Genomic DNA, 26840 nt, shown 5'->3' with positions numbered 1-26840 from the left:
TGATCACTTTTCATGTGGCATCCTACGTTTAAATGACAGCAAGGAGCGCTATAGGTGCACAGTAATTCAGTTTTAAACTAAACTGCAGATCTCATGTTACGAGGAATTTTTTTTTTAGCGAGAACAATGATCATGATGTGCACTTACTTCGATATTATTATTATTATATTATTGGCATCAGTGGTTCTATGAAGAGCCTTGAACATCCATGGTACCTTTTTAAATGCAGAAAAGGTCCTTTATAGTCTAAAAAGGTTCTTTAGATTTTTTTAAATGTTCTTAAAAATGGTTCTTTTAGGAACTGCTCACTGAAAGGTTCTTTAGGGAACCAAAAATGGTTCTTCTATGGCATCACTGCAGAAACACCCTTTTGGAACCTTTATTTTTAAGAGTGTATGAATATTTTTCCATTTAATACAATTAATTAAAATATGTAAATATAATAGTTTTTCTTTTAAAAAAGTTAGATATTTCTAACTATACACTGATCAATCAATCAGATACAATTAGGGTTTTTTTTAATAATGTATAGGCCTACTCATTATCACTTTGAATCTCTGAATGTGACCCACTTCACTGACCACAGTGACTATATCGACCACTAAACTGCAAACCTGCTCACCAGTCTGTGTGAATGTTACACCTCAAGTGCAATCTGCTAATGGAGTTTATTAAGCATCATTAAACATCATTAAGGTCAATTATGCTGCTTAGCTCTTTAAAATACAACCCCATACACACAGCTGGCAGCAGTTTTGAATTATTAAGATGAGGATTGGGACCATATCTTATAAATAATTTGTTGTAGGCTGATTCCACTGATAGTGGGAATCATCACACGATTAAGCTCAACTGGTTTACCACACTAGTTTAACCTAAATCTAAAAGATATAAAAGTACTATTGAAACACGGTTCTTTTGATGCAAGATTTAGGGTCAAGGTTTTTTTTTTTGTTGTTTTTTTGTTTTTTTTTAATGTTGTTAAAGTAAGTCTCTTATGTTCACCAATGCTGCATTTATTTGAATAAAGATTACAGTAAAACAGCAATGCTGTCAAATATTATTACATGTTAAAATAACTGTTTTCTATTTGAGTATATTTTAAAATGTCATTTATTTATGTGATACAAAGCAGAATTTTCAACAACTATTTCTCCAGTCTTCAGTGTCTCACGATCGTTCAGAAATCATTCTAATAAGCTGATTTGCTGCTCAAGAAACACTTCTTCTTAATATAAAAGTTGAAAACGGTTGTGTTGCTTAATATTTTTGTGGAAACCATGATGCATTTTTTCAAGATTCTTTGTTGAATAGAAAGTTCAGAACAGCCTTTGTTTTCATATCTTTTGTAACATTATAAATATATTCACTGTCACTTTTGAATTATTTACATACATCCTTGCTGAATGAAACTATTAAATTATTTTTTTGTGAATTATCATAGGTGAGTTTCTTAGATAAATTAAAATCGTTTTAAACAGAACCAAACATTGTTTGGTCAGTTGCACAAGATGAGTTTTCTGGGAGAGTAGCTGCACTAGTTTGTTGTTTTGAAGAGGAGTCAAAATTCACACCTCTGCCCCTGCAGCCTCTCTGAGTCTTTCCCAGACAGATCCAGGCCGAGTCCTGGGGTCTGAGAGACAGAGATGACTACCGTAGGCCTGCAGAGGTGTCACCTCGCACCTCTGAGTCCAGCATATAAACCTCCAGCCCTCTGTCCAGCCTTCATTCACCCTCAGAGTCGCAATATGGAAAGCTCAAACCACAGCAAGCAGAACCAGTGGAGCTGTTCGAGCTCAGAGTCAGAGTTTTACAGCGTTTCCTCTCCAGACACCGTCTCGCCGGATCCATCCATGGACCGGGGCTTCTCCCCGTCCCACCAGGCCCAGCCTACATGCTCAAAATCAGTCAAACCTGCAGGTGTTGTCAAGAAGAAACGCAGATTAAGGCTGAAGAACCCGAGCGAGCAACGGCAGAACGCCAGTGAGAAGGAAAAGCTGAGGATGAGGGATCTGACCAAAGCTCTCCACCATCTCAGGACCTACCTGCCTCCGTCCGTAGCTCCTGTAGGCCAAACCCTGACCAAGATCGAGACGCTCCGGCTCACCATACGCTACATCTCGTTTCTGTCTGCTCAGCTGGGTCTCAGTGAAGAAGAGCTGAACCACAGGAAGAACAGGAACTCCAGCGGCTGCTCATATTCTCCAGAGATCGTTGGTTATTTTCAGTACAGGTCTATGGCTGGAGGTTGGGTCGAGCAAGGACAGGGTCATGGTCACTATGATGGACAGCATGAGGGTTGCTCCGGTCATACAGGGCAATGTGATGAGATCAACATGGATCAGTATGGTGGTTCCTCACAGCAGCATTCAACAGAGCAAAACTTCTCTGCAAATGTAGATGGATTCCTCCAGTCACAACAGTGTGCTCAAACATCGCAGACATACCAGGTATGGGAATACCGCTTACGTTTGTTTTTGTTTTTTATGGATAATAAAATAATTATATATTTTTAATATAAATTAAAAATTATTTCATTATATTTATTATCTGGTTATACATTTAAATATAATTTATTATATGCATATATATATATATATATATATATATATATATATATATATATTATAAATTATATAAATAGTGTAAAATAATCATTATATTTGTACATATTTCATATTTGTATGAAATATTTACATTTTACATATTTACATTTTAATATTACGTCATTTATTTTAATTATATTAATATTTAGCTGAACTTTAACTAACTTAAGTTAACTAAATTGAATTAATCTGAAATCAAAAATAACTGGCAGACTCTTTTCAGTAATGCAACCAATCTTCCAGGTGTCAAAAACACCAGGTTGAAGATCATTGGTATAAGTTCATATTTTAGATACTGCAAATGTATCTGGTCACTATTTTCATTTTTCAACACTTTAAATAACCAAAACCTTGAGGAAAATAAATTCATAAATAATATGAAATTAATAAAAGAATAAATAGCTTGATAAAACAAAATATTATATATATATATATATATATATATATATATCCATGTAACTTTCTTCATATATTTAACAAATATATGTCAAATATATTTACAGATGACAAAATAATATCTGAATTCAGATAACAGATATATATATATATATATATATATATATATATATATATATATATATATATGTTTATGTTTATGTTTATGTTTATATTCTATATAACAATATAAATACACTGTTATGAGCACTGAACACAAGGCAATTTTTCTTACTTTGAAAATAATGCCACCATCAGTGTCATGCAATTAACAGTTGAAAACGAACAAATCAAGCAAACACATATATTTAAAAGTACTGTATTCTAACCAATTCTCTATCCTCTGTTTCAGGTTTATGGCAGAAACTTTGGCTATCATCTTGTTTCTCAAGCTTACTGGAGCTGACCGCAAAAACATCTCCATCACATCCTATGCAAGACCGATGCCTTCTACTGTATTGTGTACAGTAAATGGATGTGGATGTTTGGCTTGTGAAAGCAATAAATGTGAATCAAAGTTAATCCTGTTATTCTTATAATTTAAGTTATATGTGTTACCCATGTCTGTCCTATGTAAATACAAAACTATATTTGATACGTATTTATAATAAAACATGTATTATTAAAAATAGTTTCTCCTTTCCTGTTCTTTTTCTTGTTCTCTACACTGGTGTTTCAGTCATGTTGACTGCAATAAAATAAAATAAATAAAATGTTCATTAAAATATATCTAACATTTATAAATAGAAGTCAAAGAGGGATTTTATGTATACAATTGATTTCTTTTTATGTGTGGTGTTTATCCTGTCCTTTCAGAATCACAGCAAGGAAGATTTGGCATGAATCAAAGTCTAAAGAAAACATTACATTTAGCGCCCTCTATTGGTCATATGAGAACATTCACTAACAGTGATGACTTTATACAGCTTTAACATTAATTGTCCTTTGTAATTAGTACAAAATTTGCATAATATAATGGTCAGTTATATTTGTAGATGTCAATCAGGTATGGTCAGCTATAACATGACAAAATAATATTTTATACCTGTAAATCAATTGTGGTTTGGGTTGCTAACGTTCTACCACCTAAATGTGGGAACTACATGTCCCACAATGCTCCTCAACTACTTCCGGATTCAGGATTACTTAAGCTAAAAAGTCCAACCTGCCACCAGATGTCAGTAACGTTCTAGTAAAATAACCTCTTAGCACCTACTAAAAAGTAAAAAAATAAACATACTGTAGCCTACTTCTTATCTTTTGAAATTGACTGTTGACAACAAAAGACACGGTGGAACTCATAAGTGAGTTAAATAGGCTAGCTATGTGATTTGACCTGTAGCTCATAAGAAGTACTTTTTACGAGGGTGGATTTATGTCAGGTAGACTTGAACGTGTATTTTGTACGCCTAAATGAAATTAAATCGGTGTAGAAATGTAATTGAGCAATCAGTTTAGACCTTATGGCAGAAGCGAATATTTAAAAAATCCTGTATTCATTGCCGCAACGTAACTTTGTGACCATGTCAGTTACTGTGATGTGGCAAATGCTATCAAAAGTTTCAACATTTACAATATGAACAAATAATATCAAACATATGACCGAAAGCATTTAGCCTAAGTTCTACTGATCTTCATATTATTAATAAACATATGATTACCAGTAATCACAGATAAAATATTTCTGGTAGACCGTTACCTAACCAATCTGACGCAGTTGTTGAACTTTTTTGATATAACTGTCCAGAAAAATATCCATGTGACCCTGGACCACAAAACCAGTCATAAGGGTCAAATTTTTTTAAATGATATTTATACATCACATGAAAGCTGAATAAATAAGCTTCCCATTGATGTATGGTTTGTTAGGATCGGACAATATTTGACTGAGATACAACTATTTGAAAATCTGGAATCTGAGGGTGCAAAAAAATCTAAATATTGAGAAAGTCGCCTTTAAAGTTGTCCAAATGAAGTCCTTAGCAATGCATACCTATTACTAATCAAAAATTAAGTTTTGATGTATTTACGTTATTAAATTGACCAAACATCTTCACGGAACATGATCTTTACTTAATGATTTTTGGCATAAAATAAAAATCGATAATTTTGACCCACAGCGTTTGGTTGGCTATTGCTACAAATTAACCTATGCGACTTAAGACTGGTTTTGTGGTCCAGAGTCACATATAGCCATAGGCTAGTTATAAAGTTTTATAAAAAGCTGTTTATTCGTTGTAAAGTATTAAGAGCCTCACGGCTCAGACAAACAAATCTTCTGTCAGACGCAGTTGAAGATAAGTGCCTGAGAATAACACATTGTTCCGGTTCAGCATCTGCTGACAGATGAGATTGTCAGTCTGTCAGTGTCGTTATTCTATTACTGTTTATGGTACTTGCGATCAAATAAATACAGCCTTGGTGATCATTATAGACATGCAACAACCAATCTGGGATTTTACCAATCCCAAACGTTTGAAAAATAGCGTACATTTAGGCTATACCAAGGTTTTTGGACCTATACCTTGCTATTCGACAGTGTTCTTTCTTTCTAACCTTGAAGCACCATGTAAACACTATGGTAAACATTCAGTACCATGGTACACTGTAAAAAGCTATAAGTTGACATTACTTAAAAAAATTGAGGAAACCCGTTGCCTTAAAATTATTAAGTAAATAATTTTTTTTTTTTTAAAGTTAAGTGAACTTGACAATTTACTTAACTTATTTTTTAAATGATCATTTACTTAAAAATGTTAAGGCAACTGTTTTCCTAAATTTTTTTAAGTTAAGTCAACTTATCACTTTTTACAGTGTATATATCCAAATATCACCATGTGATTATATCATGGTACTGCCAAAGTATTTAATTCTAAGAACTAATACATTTGAACTAATGTTCAGGCTTCCTCAGAAAACAATAAATGTGACATTTCCTGGTTGATTTAACTAAAACAATAACCAGAACTTTGACCTCTGATCACAGATATTAGTTATTTTGTAAGTTGTAGTGTATTCCATCCAAGCATGATCCTTAAGGTGTGATGTGTATTCAGTCTGTGACAAGTGAAGCCTATTGCTGCTAATGAAGTTCAACTGACTGCGAAAAGCCTGTTCACGCCACGAAGTCTAGCCTCAAACCTAGTTGTTGAAACCCCCCTCACAATACCCATGTCCTAATGTGAGCGAGTTGCATTTTAAATGCATAGAACAGTTGTGTGTGAATTAGAATAAGTTGTGGAATTAGCCCACAAAGTTTATTTTGCCAGCTTGTGAGGGATATTTGATGTGCAAATCCAAATGTCAAATACACGCATTCAGCTCTTTCATCTTAGAAGGCAAATACACAATTAAAATGTGTGAATGTGTTACAATCATGTGTTAATCGGCTCATAATCACTTGGGTGTTGAACAAAGTTAGAGGAAGAGAATCCCCCAAATTAAAGGGTTAGTTCACCTAAAAAATAAAATTTCCTTAAAACGAGATGAGTTTGTTTCTTCACCGGAACAGATTTGGAGAAATTTAGCATTATATCACTTGCTCACCAATGGATCCTCTGCAGTGAATGGGTGCCTTCAAAATGAGTCTAAGCTGGTTAAAACATCACAATAAATCCATCATTAAGGCATTTTAAACTTGAAACCCTTGTTTCTGACCAAAATTGTGCTCATCCATATCTATATGAGATCATCTTGACCTATCCATGGTCCATAATCTATAATAACGCTTCCTGCAGTGAAAAAGTCCATCTCTGTTGTCCTCTCACATCAAAGTTCACCAACATTTTTATAACTGTTTACAACTGTTTTGGACTGTTTTTGCTTGTAAACAGTGTTTGATTTGTGTATATATCTCTCTCCTGATTCAGACAACGACTTTTTTCACTGGAGAAAGCAATATTATGGATTGAGAACTCATGTTGTAGCTGCATGCTACAGTTGGACGTTAAAACGTCTTAATGATGGATTTGTTTCTTACAAACACACAGCTTTTCAATTCACAAAACAGTAATTGTTGGACTGGAGTGGTGTGGATTATTGTGATGTTTTTATCAGCTGTTTGGACTCTCATTCTGACGGCACCCATTCACTGCAGAGCATCCACTGGTGAGCAAGTGATGTAATGCTAAATTTCTCCAAATCTCTTCTGATGAAGAATCAAACTTGTCTACATCTTGCATGGCCTTAGGGTAAGTAAATTATAAGCAAATATTCATTTTTGGATTAACTATTTCTTTAACTTTAAGTTATGTAAGACACCCTCTTATTCTGGTTGTTTAGTTCAGTTTGCCAAATTTCAATGTCATATCTGCAGTCTACAGTCACATGTGAGTTAAAATAGTGCTAAAACCAGCATGTCTGTCAGGACTAGTGTTTTTCTGCTGAAGTCCATGAGAACTTTCTGAACTAACACCGTAAACATTTCAGAGGTGTGACTTCACTCCTTTGATTAGGAAATTACAGTCTTCTTAGTTAAAACTGACATTTAAAATTCAACTAATACATAATTTGTGATCACATTCATTGAGCACATCGATGAGAACATTCAGATTATATTGCAACATATCAAATTTGTGTTGATATCTATGTATATGTGTGTCTCTGTTGATGCAGGAGTCAAATACGACACTTCTGTTTGTGGGAACTGCAGTCACTGATCTCGTCCACCACCATCATCTGCTTCATCCCTACAGGAGACCTATAAGAAGGTGTCATTTTCAGACCCCTGAGGTCAAAACTTCATGTCTAGCTATGAATGTAATCAGAATGGTGTTAATCATGTTAACATGAAGGAGCGGGTGTGATGTGATTGTGTTTTTCTCATGCTCCTGTCCTCATGTATTTTGATGGAAACCAGACTTACTGATGAACTAAGTCTTATCTGTTGGTAGAGCTATACTGTGTTTGTTAGTCAGGGGATGATTTGGATTTGTAATCTGAGATGCAAACGTCTCTGACCTGAATCAAACATGTCATCAGCAGTAAATTAGCATTGACCTTGAAAAGCCCAGGGCCTCAGGAGTCTGAGATCATCAGGAAAATACACTCAAACACAAATAGAAGTTCTTCGTTATGGTTGGTCAGCTTCAGACGAAGTGCAGCGCTGCCAATGCAAGCCATCGGTGCATTTCTCAGAAATACTGCATACGACTGAATTGCTCTGCACTTTGCATTCCAACTCTAGCTTTGTTCTGGGTAGCTGACAAATAACATGGGCATCAAGATTTATGTTAAAATGTATTAATGGAAAGTGCTGTAACTGGTCATTATATGTTTTTCAGTATTTTTTAAATAATATTTTAGCTTTCTTTCAGTTCACTTAAATAGTATTTTGTGGTGACAATTTTAATCATTTTAAAAATACAATGTAGTTGCTCTTCAAGTTTATTATGTAAAATTGCAAGATGTATATGTATATATTCCATGTTCGTCTACTTACATCTATTTATAAATATGAATTTTGGGTTCAGTAATATAGTTTTAGTCTCTTATGTTCTACAAGGCAGCATTTATTTGATCAAAAACAAAAATATAATATAAATTTTATTAAATTGTTACAATTTAAAATAACTTTTATATATATATATATATATATATATTGTAAACTGGTAGTGTGTTTATTGGGCATCAAGATTTATGTGAAACTTTATATATGATTTAGGAAAAGTGCATTAGTTAGTATATAATTAGTATAATATATATATGTAAATTTTTACATACTCTCAGATATCTTAAATAGTCCTTTAGTATGACATATTAATTTTAAAAAGTATACATGTAATTTTAATCATTTTATAATATTAGTAGTTGCTCTTCAAATTTACAGTGTTTTAATTAATACTATATATAAATGCACAATACCTTTCTATCTATCTATCTATCTATCTATCTATCTATCTATCTATCTATCTATCTATCTATCTATCTATCTATCTGTCTGTCTGTCTGTCTGTCTGTCTGTCTGCTTATCTATCTATCTATCTATCTATCTATCTATCTATCTATCTATCTATCTATCTATCTATCTATCTATCTATCTATCTATCTATCTATCTATCTATCTATCTATCTATCTATCTATCTATCTATCTGTCTCTGATTTAAACTTACAAGGGTTGTGTGCTCAGGCTGTTTCTGGTCCTCACACCTCACATCTGAGGCAGGAGAAGCTGCTCTTTCCCACAGACCCCCTACTTCTGGTGTCACTTCTCCTCTCAAGTACTGACTGGGATCCTCCGAGGTGCCAAATCGCACCTCATGGAGGATATATACAGGAGGAACACAGTCCACCAGCAACCACAACCTCATTCAGCAGAGACCTTCTCAACTCTACAGCCATGGATACCTCCAGCTCTTCTCTTCAGCTCCAAGACAGCAGCGCTTTTGTGTTTGACTGTGAGAACCTTCTGGATCAGAGCTACGCCGTATCAGATGCGGGCTACTACAGTGCCGGCAGCAGCCTGTCTCCAGCCTCTTCCATAGATTCCTGCGGCTTCTCCCCTCCAGCTTACCCTTGTGGAGCGGGACAGGACATACCCCAGATCTTCCCACACCACAGCGTCACCACCCAGGAGAAGAACATGGTCCAGCCACCCAAGAGAACCGGGCGGCCAAGGTCAAAATTCCCTGGAGTGAAACGGCAAACCGCAAGTGAACGGGAGAAGCTGAGGATGAGGGATCTGACCAAAGCTCTTCATCACCTCAGGTCGTACCTGCCTCCATCAGTGGCTCCTGTCGGAAAAACCTTGACCAAGATCGAGACGCTGCAGCTCACTATCCAGTACATCTCCTGCCTGTCTGCTCAGCTCGAACTCAGTGAAGACGAGACAAATCATGGAGCTCAGGCCGAGGTCAATGCTGCATCAACCATCTTTGACAGCTTCACTGCGGCTCCTTCAGTTACCCAAAGTTTACCAACTCAGCAGTTCCCATCTATGACCTGTTATCAGGTATGTACATGGTACTTCAACAGTATTTATATACTATTTTAAATAATAATATTTATAACTAAATATTTAGCAAATGTGTAGTAAATTTAGGCAATATTGTACTTTGTGGTTTTTTTTTGTTTTTTAGAATAACTTAGTTTGTGTTTAAATTTTTGTTAAAATTTTAGTAATTTTTTTGTGTGTGTGTTTGTTATTTTTATTATTATTATTTAATTAGTTAGATTTAGTCAGTTTCCTTGTTAGGCACTTCTTTTTTTAACATTTATTTTTAATTAAAGTACAATTGTTTATGGTTTTAATTTTAGTTTCAAATTCACTTAACTATAATAAACCTGGTTGTTGTGCTGTTTATTATTTTTAATAATAATAATAATGATTCAGTTCTTTGTATTTTAAAATGATAAAAAAAATGTTTAAAATATTCAAAAAAATGCTCCTGCTCTTTTTCTTAATTTGATCTGTATTTTATTTTTCCAGACTCAGAATCCAGTCAAAGGCGAATTCCTATCATTCCCAGCTCAGGATTGTTGGTTTCTCGAGCAACACAATTTCTTCCACGGACAGTGCTGATCAAAGTGGACTGAAATGCACAATCTGAATGCAAATATTAATTTGTGCAATGAGTGTAAGATAATGAAAATGAAATACTTTATTTTTGTATATATGTTTGTACAGCTATTTATATTTTTCCGTGTTTAAAAATATATTAATATTTATGAATTGTAAATTTTCTGGCAAATAAAGCCTTGAAAAATCTTACATCAGTTTTGTGAGTTTTGTGTTTTTAACATTCCATACAAATGATTTCAATATTATGCCCTTTAAACAATGTACACCATAAAACAGATCATTACAGCAGCATCCTAACGAGGGACAGCTGTGATGGTCATTCCACGTTGTAATTCACACATTTAAGGAAACACCCCTGCAGAGCGAGCATTAATGTGGGCAGGAGAGTAAACTAACTCTCACAGGTGAGATCCTTTAATACCCCTCCGACTGTAAACAAAGCTCAGTGGGGCTCTTCTTCTGAAATGCAAGCTCTGATGCCTGTTTCAAGCTAAAAAGATCTTAAATTCTCTTTTATCATGAGTACCTATAGGAAAAGTTCACCCAAAAATGAAATATTGCTGAAAATTCCATTGAACCATCCAAAATATAAATTAGTTGTTTCTTCATCGGAACAGATATAAAGAAATTGACCATTACATCACTTGCTCACCAATAGATCCTCTGCAGTGAATGGGTGCCGTCAGAATGAGAGTCCAAACAGCAGATCAAAACATCACAATAACCCACAAGTAATCCACACCACTCCAGTCCATTAATGTCTTGTGAAGTGAAAATCTGTGTGTTTCATTCTATCTTCACTTCTGACCAAAATATGAGTCCATATTCCATAATAACTCTTCCTTCATTCTGACGGCACCCATTCACTGCAGAGGATGCATTGGTGAGCTGAGCTAGTGATGTAATGCTAAATTTCTTCAAATCTATTCCAAACTCATCTACATTTTTGATGGCCTGACGGTGAGTAAATTTTTGGCAAATTTGACATTTTGGGTGAACTGTTCCTTTAAGTACCCATGATGCCAGCAACAAGGCAACATGATGAGAATCTCATGATCCCATGTCAGATTGCACAACGCAAAAAACCTTGCTGTGCCTTTATTAAAGATATTAATAGCTCCACTAGTGACGTGAGTGACAGCTGTTCTTCAATGTTCATTTATAATATGTAGTAAAAGTCGTAAGAGTCTTGAAGGTGACAAGTCTGCAGCTGCTTTCAGACACCATAATGATGAATCACTTCCTCACACTCCCTTCCTCCCATTTGTGCAGTCTTGTCTACTTCCTCTGTTGAGACCCTAATGACACAGAAGAATTAACCATGTTCATAGTTACAGAAACAACAAGTCCTGTAATGTGCTGCTACAACTTGGCCTGTGTTACTGAAGATCCATTCCACTGCGGATGCCATTAGTTCATCTTTCATAAGCAGTATGTGCAAAATAAGTTTTTTTCCCCCCATTCATTTCCACAAAAACAACAACAAAAACAAACAGGAAAAAAAAAAACATTTTGATTTGAGGTTGACTTTCATAAAAAGAAAAATGTACTTTCTAAAGGCAATGAAGAACAATGAAGAAATGTTGAATCATGAAATGACAGTACAACATAACTGGTGATTATAAATATAATTGATGTTTATTGCAAAATATATAAATGCATACAATTTTTTTTTTTCTGAGCAAAAGAAGATTGACATCAGAATTTAAACAGCTACGTAATAAAAATACTACAAAATATTTTGTGATCTAATTTAATAATCAAAGGCACAGAACAGCTGATGATCAAACTTGACTATAAAATGTCTGTATTTTTAAAATATAAATATATGTAATACTCATGCAAGTATGAAAATATTATACACAAACGGTCATAATGAGAGTGTTTAGTCTGCCTGTTCAATCAGCCAGTTCATCACTTGCGCTTTGTTTTCAGATATCCATTTAATTTTGGCTTTTGTTTGTTCAATGGCCTGCTCTATTGGCTGCGTACCAAAACTAAAACTGCTTGCTGCAATGTCCTCTTTAAATTTCTGCAACTGTGATTTGTCAAAGAAACAGAGAGAAAGAAAGGGATAAGTACACACATTTTCATATTTTCTATATATGTCATGTCTACCACACACCTCAACAAAAAAGAAAAAGAAAAATAGAATATAGCTTTACAAAAATTTTAGCTAATCTTAAGCTTAAAATTAACATAAAAATATTACATATTTGCTACAGTTTAAAAGTCTGAGGTCACTAAGATTTTTGAGAAATTAATAATTAGATTTTATTCAGCAAAGATTAATAAAATTGATCAAAAGTTACAGTAAAGACGTTTAAATCTTACAAAAAAATTATATTTCGAATAAATGCTGTTCTTTTGAATTTTCTATTCAACAAAGAATCCTTGAAAAAACTATCACATGGTTTCCAAAAAAAATATATTAAGTAGGCGCAACCGTTTTAAACATTGATAATAATAAGAAATGTTACTTGAGCTTTACCATCATAGGAACAAATTACATTTTAAAATTTATTACAGTAGAAAATCATTATTTTTAACTGCAGTAGTATTTCACAATATTACCGTTTTTTTTTTTTTTTTTTTTTTAATAAAATAAACAGTACGCAGCCTTGGTGAATATAAGAGACTTTCAAAAACATTAAAAAAATTGTACAGACCTTAAACATTTAAACAGTAGTGTAAAATAATTTGTTTTGCATTTGCAAATACAAGCTCTTATTCAAATAGCACAAACCTGTTGCAGTTCAAATTCTGTGGAAAACTTTTTTGTGATGCCTTGAATCAGTCTTCCAAAAAAGAAGGATCCATCATCAAAACTATGGAGATCACATGATCGAAAATGTCAGTAGAGAATATAAATATACATTTAGAAAGAAAGAAGGAAACATAGTTACTCCTTACTCCTTAGTTATATGCTCCCAGTTTGCTCTGAAAAAGTCCCAAACCAGCGGCTGCCCTATTACATTGCCTGCAATATACACAATGGCGTAGGTAACATCCTGCTTCCTGATCAGGTTTGGATCTATTGAGTATCCCAGGTACCTTTAGAAAACAGAAGGCAATTAAATGTCAAACATCATCATCTTCCATCATATAAAATATAAGCTAGGTTGGCTGTATAATACCATTCAAAAATTTTGGTCAGATTTTTTTTTTTTTTTGAAAGAAGCGTTTATTTGTTCATAATGTACAGTGAAAAGATCAATATTGTGAAATATTGCAAATGATGCAAAGCTTATTTTTCAGCATCATTACTCCAGCCTTCAGAAATTCTAATATACTGATTTGCTGCTCAAGAAGCATTTATTATTAGTATTATCAATGTTGACAGCAGTTATACTGCTTAATATTGTTGTGGACACCTATGTTTCAGGATCCTTTGATTAATAGAAAAGTAAAACAACAACAACAGCATTTAGTTGAAATAGAAAATTTTTACTGTCACTTTTGATCAATTTAATGCATCTTTACTGAATAAAAGTATTCATATTTGGTAGTTAATATTTTAAGATGTAGTATGCATGACTCACCTGTTTAACAGCCAGGTCTCTTTAGTGCATGATAGACCATATAACAGTTTCTCTGCCTCTGCAGAAATGGTACTGTTCTTGAACATCTGCCATCCGAAATCCCACTCCTCAACACCTCCAGTGGCGATGGCATTACAGTACACAGTGACCTTCAGATTTGGGGGAATTCTTGAGTGGAAAAAAATAAATAAATCAAACTGAAATAAACATAACCGAACTGAACCAAACCAGAAAGATCTGAAGTGAACTGGCTTGAATCAAACTGAACAATATCTGAATGAACAACCTAAATGTTTTTAACTGAATTCTGAATTGAACTGAATAAAATTCATTAACTGAACTAAACTAAATTATATCAATAGACAGAAAACTGGAACTGAATTGAATTAAACTGCCATAAAAGGATTTAAAAAGAACTAGAAATAGCTTGAACTGAATTCTGACTTGAATTTAATAAAATATATTAACTGAACTAAATTAAAATCAATTGTATGGATAGACCTAAAAAAGCTTTGAACTGAATTCGGTGTGGAACTGAACTGAACTCCCACAAACATAAAAAAGAACTAGAAAGAAGCTAACTGAAATGGCTTGAAATGAATTCTGACTTGAATGAAAATAAACTGATTAACTGAACTAAACTAAAATCAAGAACTAAACTGGCTTGAACTGAATTCTGAGGGGAAATTAATTGAACTTAAACTCCCATAAACAGATTGAAAAGAACTAAACAGAAGTGAACTGAACTGACTTTGAGACTTTGAATTCTGACTTGAATTGCACTGAATGAAACTGATTAGCTCAACTAAACTAAAATCAATGGTACAAATAGACCTAGAACTGGCTTGAACTGAATTCAGAACTGAACTAAATTCAACTTAATTTGCAGAATAAGAATTAAGAAATAATAAGAAATAGGAAAGCTGATCAGGACTAGTATGAACTGAATTCAGAGGTGGTTTCCATACGGGTTAGCGTCAGGGTTCTTCATCCACTGTCTGTACCACATTCCAGCGAGCTCTGAACATCCTTTCACTCTGGTTTTACAGGCCATTGAAATTGCATTTATTTGGTTGTATCTATAAACAGAAGTCACACAAACCATACAATATTTCAGTTTCCCTTTCCCATATATTCCCTTTTACCACAGTGAGCATTGCTTATGTTGCTAATTTTTATGCAAAAACAGAAATGAATTAAACTCTCTTATGTTATGCAACTTCTCAGTTATAAGGAGATTTCAAAGGGGTCATATCATATATTTTTTAGTTGTTTTTTCCCCCCACTGAGGTCCACTTAGTTTTTGCACCCGTAATAACAGTAATAACTGAGGTTTTTATGATCACATTTCACCCCAGTCTCTGAACCTTACAATTAAATGAGCCGTTTTTGCGGTTGTGCCTATATGACTTTTATGTAAACATCCTCTTTGCATATAAAATTACCTAAGGGTTTGCACAACTCTGACAGATTTTCCCACACTTCATTCATATTTCCCACATTTCTCTTGTGTTTATGAACAGTATATATTTCCTCATTACCTCAGTGTGGCAAAGTTAATGTGTATACGTGGGTGGTCATTTCTTCTTGTGGTCTGTCTGACGTCAGTACAGAACGAGCTGCTTAGTTTCAATAAACGATTCTTTTTTACTGATGAGAACAGTTTCATAGTACTTTAACTCTTTTATATCCAAAAATCAGCAACCATTTGATTTATCATGATGTGACCCCTTTAAAATGTTTCACAACAGTTTTATGCTTGTGGTTATAGAATTAAAGCATATAACTGACTGTGGTAACACATTGTGGTGGTACTAAAGTAATGTTTAGAATAAACTGCAAACATAGTAATCACGTATTTACTGGTCCAGGTATTTCGGGGGTTTCTGAGTCCAGTTTGATGTGATTTCTTTGAAGTGGTCAAAAAGAGGTTGCACCTTTTTCCGCAGGTAAGTCTGTAAATGTTTTAAGGACATTTATAAATGTTAAAATAAGTGTCTAATATGTTCTGAATGAGCATTCTCTGTGTACTGATTTTTTTTTTTATTGTATTAGCTACATGTAATAATAATATTTTTTTGTAATGCGTAAACAAACATACCTGCAAAGGTCCATAGACTTCTGTTCGGTCAAACACGAGGAAAAGGAACTCCAAATTTCTTATGGCAGATTCCCACGGTATGTACTCCTTCTCCTCGTAGAGATACTTGGTTGTTCTCAGAGCCACGGTTATGTTGATTATCTCTGCCCTATGAATAATCAGATTCAGATGTTCAATTATTTTATTATTTACAGCCAGGTAATTTTGTCCATTGATGAAATATCTTTGCAGCAGAGAGCTTACCTCGCCAAATTAAATGCATCGTCGATGATCTGGCCCCTATTAAGAACTGGAATAACCTATGTGAATAGAGGATCAAATCAAATGTTATATTATGTTATTATTTATAATATGCATATTATATCAAGTTACTAGTAAATATGATTTGTAATTATATATTAGAACAATTCAGAGCAGAACAATATATATTATAAAGATTGTAATACACTGACTCAACATTTGAAGTGGATCAAAACCTAAAACCAAAATGCGTTCTTGTCTTGAGACAACTTTAATGACATTTTTTTGATCCACTTCAAATGTTGACTACTATATTTTATACTATGTAACCATATAATTTTGTTAAAGTTTTGCTAAATCAATCATTTTTAAACTGATTATCATTTGGGTTTTATTCAGGTATACTTTGATGCTCAATGTTTTCAATTAATTTAAAGCTAATGAGATACTTACTTTATGATCTGAAGTCAGTTGTGCGAGGAGACGTTCCCAGTTCTGGGGATCATAATTAACCCTGTAGTATCCCGTGACATTTAGGTTGGCCAATAACCAGTCAGTATCAGTCTTCATGGGCTCATATGAAGCTGTTTTAGTAAGCAGCCAGTGCTGGCCCATGTTACTGCCACTCTTCATCCATGTGATTGGCACAAACCATTCATAACTGCAATCATTTTTGAACATACACACAGTATACTTTAAAAGGACAGGACTCTGTTGGCACGTTTGTCAATTTAAACATACTTGTATTCAGATGGTGTGTCCACTACTGCCTCTGGGTGAATCAGGAAGTGCTGCTGAGTGATACTTCCTGTTCGAGTGTCAATAGTTACTACAGGAAAACCCATCTGTAGAATCCAGCGATTCATAATTTCATTTATTGAGGCTGGGAGCTGGATGCTTGAATCTGCGTCTACAACCTGGAAAAAAGATTGTAATGAAATATAATGAAAATTATGGTTGAAAAGACAAACAAACTTACACTAATATTTAAGGATTCCATTGCATCAATTTTGTAACTTACTTCCTGCAGTTTTTTCCAAAGATCTGTGTACACAGTGTTGCTGTATGCATACTCATGCAAATAGTTCTGTGGAAATCATGCACGGGTGTTAGTCTGAGAAAAGGTCACTCTAAAAGTCACATTAATGCATCATAAAACCCTTCATACATACATGAAGTCCTTTAGCAAAGATAGACTCTGTCAGAAACTCAGACAGCATTCTCAGTATTGCAGCCCCCTGAAATGATAACAATTTAGCATTAACTAAAACACTGCAATACGACACTGCTTAACAGTGTTATTTCAAGTTGGTTTTGGCACATGATGAAAACCTTGCTGTACGTGATGGTATCAAATAGCTGATCGATTTGATCCGGTGTGATGACTTCATCCTCTCGTGAAGAAAGCGGGTGGGAGGAAACCAGAGCGTCGACGCCAAACGCCCTCTGAACCTGTTGCTGCACCATCAGGTCTTTCTTCAGGAGAGAAAACACAGTAAGTGAAGCCCTCACTTTAATATATTCATAATATTTAACACACACACATACACACACACACATTTCTTTTTGTTTCTGTGAATTGTAGGGACTTTTCTACGATATTTTTTATCCCCTAACCCTTACAGAAAACCTGTTTGCATTGTTACACTTTCAGATAAACATCATTTATTATTTTTAGCATTTTTTTTCCTCAAAAATTTCAAGTTTTACTATCCTTGTGGGGACATTTGGTCCCCACAGTCAGAGCTGGGTAGTAACTGATTACATGTAATCTGGATTATGTAATCAGATTCCAAAAATTAAGTACTTGTAATTAGAGTAAGTTACATTTTAAAATACTCGTAATCAGACTACAGCTACCTTTTTATGGATTACATGAATACATATTATTCACACAATAGCAATAAATTATTCATAATTCATTGATTCTCCCTAATTTTTCTTTTTCATTTTTTAAATTTTCCTTTCTAAAATAGCCTACCGATTATATACATATTATATATGTATGTATATATATATATATATATATATAGTCCAGTTTTGTGGACATTCACACATAGACTAGTCATTATTCAGGTGGCGACTGCATTTGACCACTGGATTTACAAAAATCATTTCAGGTTTAAGAAGGGTTTCAACATTGCATCAACTACTGATGAACACATTCATTTTTATTTGAATTATTACTCTGTAGGTTTTTTTTAACCATGTATTATTAATTATAACTAATTAAAATGCACATATTCAAGTTATTTCTTAGTTACATGTAACAAAACGTTTTTTCATCTAAACCTTATTCACCAAATAGCCTATATTTTCTTTAAGTACCCCTAAGATTTTAAAATATATATTTCAGTAATTAAGTATCACATTTGCATGTTCTCGGTTTCTTTGATGTTGATTACTGATCACATGGCATGCAGGTAAACAAAAATATTTCATATTTTTTAGTAAGTGTTATATTTAAAACAAAGACTATAGAAATACAAAGACGAGCGGGAGAAACCGCCATGCAAAATATGGAGGAATAGTCCCACCTTCTAAATGAAAGTGTCAAATTTCCCATAGAAACATGGGGCACATTCAAGCCCAAACCTGGTTTCCGGGATGAACAACATGTTTCCTGGAAATGGTGTGCAACGCGGTTTGAGATATGTTTTCTCATCAGCAGCAACATGTATATAAACCACGCCGTATTAAAGAGACAGCTCGCACAATGGGTCCAAGTAAAGTCATTTACAAATGTGTCAGCTGCAGCTCGGTTCATGCACGTTATGACTCCAAATGCCCATTGGCTGGTCTAGCCTGAAAAATAAGATTTTTAAACGCAATTTGACCATAAGAAACAACTTTCATGGGGAAATGAATTTCATATTTTTGTTGCTGATTTGCCATAGCCTATGTAATTTAATTGTGAGTTCAGCAAGCAGTTTTTGAGATTTCAGGATTCCCCCATTCATTAAGACATAACTATTTTTAACGCAATACTCAATCGCTACAGGGCGAAAGACGCTAAAATGCGCTAAAATACGATTAAACACAATTAAACTGTAGGTTAACCATAACAAACACGGGAAAGCGTCGGAGTTCACTGGTCACCTGGATAGAAAGCAACGGAAAACGACCAAGTGCAGTGTGACATCATCTGTGTGAAGGTTAGATGCATTATAGAGTTAACATAAAAATCAAGCATTCTGATTTCTAGTGTAATGTTATTATATTGTGTATTTTACAATGTTTGCTACTATTTAGAAATGATTTTCAAATACTTGTTGAATAGTGAATAAAAACTTACAATGTTCCAGGTGGGTTCAGCATAATCAGCTCCAAGATATGAAACGTAACTTGCAAAACCTTCATTGAGCCACAGGTCATTCCACCATCTCATGGTCACAAGGTTCCCAAACCACTAGACAATAATTTGACTCACATAAACAAATTACATAATTTAAATTAGTTCAAAAACACCCTTTTTAGAGAGAGCGAGAAGTTCTCCACATACCATGTGTGCAAGTTCATGTGTAATTACAGTGACCACCCATTCTTTGTCTTCATTAGAGGACACTTTAGGATCATAGAAAAGTGATAGCTCTCTGTATGTGACCAGACCCCAGTTTTCCATGGCTCCAGCGGCGAAATCAGGCAGTGCGATTTGGTCTAGGGAATGGAAAGTATTAGTCTGACTGCTTTTTTCCCCAATGGCACAGCATAAATGGATTGAGACACAAAGTTTGGAATGAGTTTGCATGTTTAAACTCTCACCTGATTTGGATAGGGGGTATGTGGTGTTGTAATAGTTTTCTAAATACTTCAAAATAGGGAATGTCACATTAAGGGCATAATCTCCTGACCACTTTCAATGGCCTCTCTACGTCCCCATATTCTGATCTAAAAAAAATTATAAATAAAATAAAATAAAATTATACATTTGGCATAAAATACAAATTGATTATGTGATAAAAATCAATGCATTTAATACCCATTTTTAATTTGTTATGCGCATTTAAAATACAACCCGAATTCTGGAAATGTTGGGACATTTTTAAAATTTTAATAAAATTAAAATTAAAAGACTTTTAAATAACATGAGCCAACATTTTATTCACAATAGAACATAGATAACAACAAATGTTTAAACGGAGAAATTTTACACTTTTATTCACTAAATGAGCTCAACTATTTGAGTCCCAACTATTTTGAGACCTGTAGCAGGCAGCAGACCTGTAGTTTTCATTTTATTCATATTTAAAAAACGTCCCAACATTTCCGGAATTCGGGTTGTAAATATATAAGAGGAAAGAAGGGAGCAAGAGAGTGAATATATTTTGGTTGTCTACCAAAATATTAGCCTCTGGAGAGGATCGTATGTTGGTAAATTCACTGACGACAAAGGCCAACAGATATGTCGACATTTTTTCAGTTGGCTCAAATCTAGTCCGTAAAACCTCTTGATTATCTATGGTGATATTTTCAGCACCTAGAAAAAGAAAAATCAGAGTGAGTGAAGAATTCAAATGTGTCCACAGATAAATCCATTCAATATACACTAGAGTATAGTTCAAAAGTAGGGGTCTAAATTTTTTGTTTGTTTGTTTTTGAAAGAAGTCTGCGATTATGTGGTAATATTGGGAAATATTATCATTTAAAATCACTATTTTCTTTTTAAATATATTTTAAAAATAATTAATTCCTGTGATGCACAGCTGAATTTTCAGCATCATTACTCCAGTCTTCAGTATCAAATGATCCTTCAGAAATCATTCTAAGCTGATTACCTGTTTACCTGAAACATTTCTTATTATTAATAAAGTTGAAAACAGTTGTATTGCTTAATATTTTTGTGGAAAGCTACAATGCATTTTCTCCATGATTCTTCGATAAATAGAAAGTTCAAAAGAACAATATTTATTTGATTATTTTTTCCAGTATTATAAATGACTTTACTCTCACTTTTGCTTAATTTAATAATGCATCCTTGAATAAAACTGAACTGCTGAATAACAATTTCTTTAAAAAAAAAATCCTTTGAACAGTATATAGAAAAAATAAACATATTAAAAATAATTGTTCAGAATGTTAAATGTAAATTTTGTTAGTGATTATATAACACGCAAGGGAAAATATAAGGCCTCAATAAGTGATTAAAGAGCAGGTTATAAGCCACCAAACGATCAAGGCTACCATTATACAACTTTGAAAAAACTTCAGTCAAGCTAAAATAATTGAATAATTGGTAAGTTCTAAACTTCTGAAGTCTTTCAGATTGGCAATGCGTCTTCAACTTCAAAAGATCTGTGAGTTCAGAAACTCAGATTGCTATGTGTCTTACTGTAAAAAGCCTGTGATGTAGATCCTGTGGTTTAAACCTACTGTTTTTTGTTTGTTTGTTTGTTTTTTAAATTAAAAAAAAAACACTAAAAGTAATGTCATAAGATAAAGTATGCATCCCATTGAATTTAGAAGCATATGCTTAATTTTATAATTTTTGTGAAGTAAATGATAAATCTGTTTGGATAATGCAGAGCTTTGATTACTAAATTAACAGTAATATTAGCAATAGAAGATATTATCATGCCCTCAACAGAGTATATATTACACTTGTCACAGATGTGATGTGATTACTAACCCAGCTCCATGCCATTAGAAAGGGCCACAGTTCCAGGAGGATGTAAGAGAGTCAGATGGAAGACGGCCTTCATTGATGGCTCATCGAAGCAGGGGAAAGCATTTCGGGCAGCAGTGGGCTGCATTTGTGTTGTGGCGACAACTCTGCCAAAATGAAGTTATCTCAGTTAAGTGTGTAGGAAGTAGTAGTACAGCTTTCAAAAGTCTCCATAAATGTTTTGTTCAAAATGCAGTGTGTAATTCAAGGGAAACATTAATTACAGCTAGTAAGGAATTTATATTTTGCATGTACATTTTTGCATTTAGCAGACACCTTCATCCAATATTCAATAATAATAATAATAATAATATTTCAATAATTATAAAAAAATATATCCAATTCAATTATGCTCTGATATTATATACTGAGATACATCAAATATTTTTACATTTTTAAATTAATTTCTCATACGACAGTACAAATTAACTGAACTTTAAAAAATCTAAAAGTTGATTAAAACTTAGTGGAAAAAACATACTGTATGTTACAGGACCTAAAATACTATTACTTCATACATAATTATACTATAAACAGAAAAAGTTGTTAAAAAGGTCATTAAAAAATGGACACAAATTGTTTGTCAAATTGTCAACCTCCTAATTACATACTCAATTAGTGGAGTTATTTTTAAAATTATATAGTGTTTCATCATAAATAATTGTATATTTATACAATTATTTCTGTAAGATTGTATTATGGTTAATTAATTAGTATTAGTGCTGTCAAGCGATTTATCGGGATTAATCGCATCCAAAATAAAAGTTTTTGTTTACATAATATACTGTATGTGTGTGCACTGTGTATATTTATTATGTATGTATACACATTAATACAGTATATATTTTGAAAATATTATCGTGTTTACATGTATACATTTATATTATATATAAATATATTTAATATACAAATATTACATATTTTTCTTAAATATATATACACGCATGTGTGTGTATTTATATATCCATAATAAATCTACACAGTACAAAAAAACTTTTATTTTGGATGTGATTAATCGCGATTAATAGTTTGACAGGACTAATTAGTATTATAAGTATTTACTTTGATCTTGACTACAAAAGCTGTAAAATGCAAACATTTCAACCCTTTTTTAGTAAAGTAATGCCAATAGTACATCTTACTTTTTTACACCATTTTCTGTGTATTCACTTCTGTAAAATCCTCCTAGGTCATCTGACAGCTCTCCACGGAATTCCATGTAGAGCCAATAGGATTTTCCAACTTGTAGATTTCCTTTCAGCTGGATCACCATGAACTGAGTTTGTGTTTGAAACCAGGTTTTCAGTATGGCTGGGGCGCTCATCCCTCCCAAACCCATCAGCTTGGCATGGTGCATCTCCGAGGTCAAGGTGAAATTCAGCTCATTGGAATGAATAAGGATCAGGTCGGTCTCCTTCACGCACGTGAACGCAACTCCAGATTTCCCAGTGAAAATGTACATGCCCTGTTCGTCTGGCACCAAGCGAGGCCAAAGCGTCACATTGTAGTACTCAGGAAGAAGGGCGTCAGGCAGTCTGTACTTGTCCCAGGGCTCGTTCGACGGTGCCGAGGTTCTGTGGGGTGCTGCAGTCGTCACCATGTGGGTCCCGTCTATGGCATTTACCTCATTTTTCCGTTTCTCTTGAGCATAGACCACTGACAATGCAAAAATGGTGAGCACGGCCCCTGCACCCAACCCAAATAGCACAAACCCTACAGGCTTACTAATGTAAAAGCCTTTCCCCATGACCGCAGAGTTAAAATGAAGCCTCAGGAGATGTTGTCAGGAGTTAATGATGGGGCCAGGACAGGATCAAGTCTATGCAGACAGTCATGAAGCGTGTGTGATTAAATAGTGGTGACTGTGATGAATCATGCTGTGGTCGTATCCATGCCACTTCTGCGGAAAACAGTTACTCAAGCTCTGCATGTTTGCATAGTTCTCATTTTTAAATCAAAAAAACAATGGCAAATATGTCTTTATACTTTGCATTTGACTTGACTTTGCATGTGACTTTCGTTTGCCAAGTTAAACTGGGACACAGGGCCTATTAGCGATCGCTTCAGGGTAATTACATTACTCTTGAGTCTTGAAATCGCTTTATACCCCTTCCAAGTTAATATTTCAAATGTTATGAAACAGCCTCCTGGTGTTCGTGTGGTTATGACCAGTGTTGGGGGTAACGCAAGTTACGTAATCAGATGACTTTTTTCAAGTAACTAGTAAAGTAACACATTGCTTTTAAATTTCTAAGGAAATATCTGAGTTACTTTTTTCAAATAAGTAATGGCAGTTACTTTTTCCCCCATTTATTGACTGACAAGTCTCCTGTCGGCAAATCGGGAGTAAACATGATGTTACTGTAGTTCTAGACTAAATGTGAACATGCATCAATTCATCTCACTCACAAAAACAGATTCAGTATTATATATATATATATATATATAATATAAAATAAAAACAGTGAAATGCAAACTCAGAATATGACGCAAACCTGTACAAATATCCTTTATGTATTTAATCCCGTTTTATTAACCAGTGTCTTTGCTGCTGACCTTTGATGATGCAATTCATCCATACTAATAAGCAAAAATTACTTTAGATAAACTAACATTTGTGCTTCTTTTGTGCTTTTTTTATAGCTGAAGAGTGATCTTCTCCTGCATAAATGGAATTTTGAAGGTGAATTCATTTAATTTATGGTGCAAAAGGGCTTAAAACAAAGAAGCAAGCCATGCCCAGATTTAAAAAGTAACGCAAAAGTAACGTAATGCATTACTTTCCATAAAAAGTAACTAAGTAAAATAATTACTTACTTTTTCAGGGAGTAACGCAAAATTGTAATGCATTACTTTTAAAAGTAACTTTCCCCAACACTGGTTATGACAGTGAATTACATAGAAAAACGATCCAGCGGAAGTCACCAAGAAGCACTGTATCTTTTAACGTATTCTGAGGTTACGTATTCAGTGTGTCATGATGACAATGTATAAGCGCATTCAGAAATGAGGAAGATGCACACTAAAAAAATACAGACACAGTTACACAGCTTGAAATAATGATTTCAAAATGTTTCTGCAACTTATTTATTTAAGAGAAAAAAGACAGATGTACAGGTATCAAAAAAAGGCCTTAGAAAACAGTTACCTCCTACCACAACCACCATTTAAAAGTTTGTGGTCAGTAAAAAGTTCCACCAAGGCTACATTTATTTGATTAAAAATACAGTAAAACTGTGAAATATTATTACAATTTAAAATAACTATTTTCCATTTTAATATATTATAAAATGTAATTGATTCCTCTGATGGAAAAGCTGAATTTTTAGCAGCTCAGGTAACATATTTGATTATTAACAATGTCGAAAACAGTCTTGATGCTTAATTTTTTTTTTTTTTTTTTGAAAACATGATTTTTTTTCAGGGTATTGAATATAACGTTCAGAAGAACAGCACTTATTTTAAACGTCTTCACTGTCACTTTGATTAGTTTATTTCACTTGCTGAATAGAAGTATTAATGCCAGATTTACTAAACATGGCAAATTAGCGTTAGAGCGCAATTCCATAAAAGTGCCGATAGGAGGGGAAAAAATTCTGTGGGTGATTTACTAACAATGTGCACATTAAAGAACACAGACGCAGCCAGATTATTTCCATAATGGCAATCAAGAGCAGCGCTTTTTTGCTTGTTTTGGCCGTTAAATATTGGCGCAAATACCAGTAATTTGACGAGCGCAAACGTTAGTAAATCGCGTTGCGTGATTAATTTGAATACCCTCCTCCCATAAATTTTGCGTTTGAAAGGGAAACTCCTACAAATGCATATTCAGTAAGGTCAGGTGCAAAAATAACTGTGTCCACGCTTTTTCAGTGCTAATTCTTCACTGCGTGTCTTTAGTAAATTCTGAAAGTACTACTACAGTATGTTAACGCCAAAAGACAGTTTGCGCTGGCGCAAGCTCTTAATAAATCTGGCCCTTAATTTCTTTTTTTAAAAAAATTAAAAAAAACTTACTGACCCCAAAATTTTGAGCTGTAGTGTATGTTTGTACTTTTTAATGGCCGCATATTTACAAAAATGCAAAATCCAGTCAATAATAGCAAGTTAACATTAAAACTCTAAATAGAATTTTACATTTAATTAAGAAAATATGAGTGTGGTTGCCCATACACAATTGTTTTTGAGTGCGCATAGCTATACGATTGGCTTGGATTACATGTAAGTCTATGAAGTCCACTCCAAGTGCTTAGAAATGTATAGCAAACCTCTTCTGAACAACCTGCATGATTTGAGGTATCAATGATGTCCATAACAGAAATTGTGCAGGATGAGTATGAGTATGAGCAATAACAATAATAATAGTGATGCTTGACATAGCAACACCACTAATTATACACAAATTCTGAATCAGGCTCCCTGCTTTTTCAATACTGAGGGATCCATTGTCAGTGTATTTTGTATAGTCTCTTAAGTAAATCCATCCTCATTTGTATCCGAGTGATGTGATCTAGTGGTTAAATATCAGAGTGCTGTTGTGTCCTTGAGCAAGACATTTCTCTGGTTACTTCAGGAGGGCTGCTCCTTGGGTAAAAACATCCTGCCAAAAAGCTGTTAGCATCCATTCATTTTCATTCCATCAGGTTACAGGATGATGAATTCATGTGAGCCGTCCTGCAATACATACACACACACACACACACACACACACACAAAGATTAACAGGAATAGTTC

General features: G+C 33.9%; 4 protein-coding genes and 1 long non-coding RNA gene across 9 annotated transcripts in view; 3 read left to right on the top strand and 2 right to left on the bottom strand.

Annotated features, from left to right (window-relative positions):
- Nucleotides 1-1748: 1748 nt before the first annotated feature.
- On the top strand, nt 1749-3447 carry mespba (mesoderm posterior ba). Its single transcript, XM_058781686.1, has 2 exons — nt 1749-2450; nt 3394-3447. Exons 1-2 carry the CDS (start codon nt 1749-1751, stop codon nt 3445-3447), a joined length of 756 nt encoding a protein of 251 aa, XP_058637669.1.
- A 724-nt stretch (nt 3448-4171) lies between these two features.
- On the top strand, nt 4172-10677 carry mespaa (mesoderm posterior aa). Of its 2 annotated transcripts, none has more exons than XM_058782906.1 (4): nt 4172-4218; nt 7656-7750; nt 9170-9991; nt 10469-10677. In XM_058782906.1, exons 3-4 carry the CDS (start codon nt 9380-9382, stop codon nt 10559-10561), a joined length of 705 nt encoding a protein of 234 aa, XP_058638889.1. In that variant the 5' UTR covers nt 4172-4218; nt 7656-7750; nt 9170-9379; the 3' UTR covers nt 10562-10677. The 2 variants fall into 2 exon arrangements, with proteins under 2 accessions (XP_058638889.1, XP_058638888.1); XM_058782905.1 differs by lacking the exon at nt 4172-4218 and adding an exon at nt 4261-4345.
- A 1503-nt stretch (nt 10678-12180) lies between these two features.
- anpepla (alanyl (membrane) aminopeptidase-like a) lies at nt 12181-25008 on the bottom strand. The gene is given in 21 exon segments (XM_058781842.1): nt 12181-12599; nt 13308-13389; nt 13475-13615; nt 14104-14271; nt 15072-15182; nt 15967-16058; nt 16205-16352; nt 16448-16503; nt 16898-17105; nt 17186-17361; nt 17466-17531; nt 17617-17682; nt 17777-17920; nt 19740-19853; nt 19947-20101; nt 20207-20293; nt 20296-20332; nt 20782-20921; nt 22071-22213; nt 23249-24006; nt 24924-25008. Coding segments are annotated over 20 exon segments (2892 nt in total). The 5' UTR covers nt 23854-24006; nt 24924-25008; the 3' UTR covers nt 12181-12446.
- The window catches only part of LOC131543988 (uncharacterized), a 9443-nt gene continuing 428 nt past the window's right edge, over nt 17826-26840 (top strand). Inside the window, exon 1 of one of the 2 annotated variants that reach the window (XR_009272008.1) lies at nt 17826-17939. This is a non-coding gene — a long non-coding RNA (uncharacterized LOC131543988). Of the gene's footprint in view, nt 17940-24759; nt 24790-26840 lie in introns of those variants that run through there. The other variant, XR_009272009.1, reaches the window with a different exon arrangement.
- The window catches only part of anpepa (alanyl (membrane) aminopeptidase a), an 18340-nt gene continuing 16663 nt past the window's right edge, over nt 25164-26840 (bottom strand). For all 3 annotated transcript variants that reach the window (XM_058781843.1, XM_058781845.1, XM_058781846.1), the window contains one exon: nt 25164-26780. The gene's annotated coding sequence lies outside the window, so the exon portion shown is untranslated. The remainder of the gene's footprint in view (nt 26781-26840) is intronic.

Source organism: Onychostoma macrolepis, chromosome 07 (genome assembly GCF_012432095.1).
Source record: "Onychostoma macrolepis isolate SWU-2019 chromosome 07, ASM1243209v1, whole genome shotgun sequence".
In the NCBI taxonomy this organism is placed as follows: Eukaryota; Metazoa; Chordata; class Actinopteri; order Cypriniformes; family Cyprinidae; genus Onychostoma; species Onychostoma macrolepis.
The sequence above is the reverse complement of the archived record's forward strand: the minus strand, read 5'-3'. Positions and strand labels throughout refer to the sequence as shown.

Bases quoted from the DNA above. Each gene is read 5' to 3' on its own strand.
- mespaa (XM_058782906.1), top strand. From the start codon at position 9,380: ATGGATACCTCCAGCTCTTCTCTTCAGCTCCAAGACAGCAGCGCTTTT. The intron at 9,992-10,468 runs GTATGTACATGG...TTATTTTTCCAG, and splicing joins CATCTATGACCTGTTATCAG to ACTCAGAATCCAGTCAAAGG.
- mespba (XM_058781686.1), top strand. From the start codon at position 1,749: ATGGAAAGCTCAAACCACAGCAAGCAGAACCAGTGGAGCTGTTCGAGC. The intron at 2,451-3,393 runs GTATGGGAATAC...CCTCTGTTTCAG, and splicing joins AAACATCGCAGACATACCAG to GTTTATGGCAGAAACTTTGG.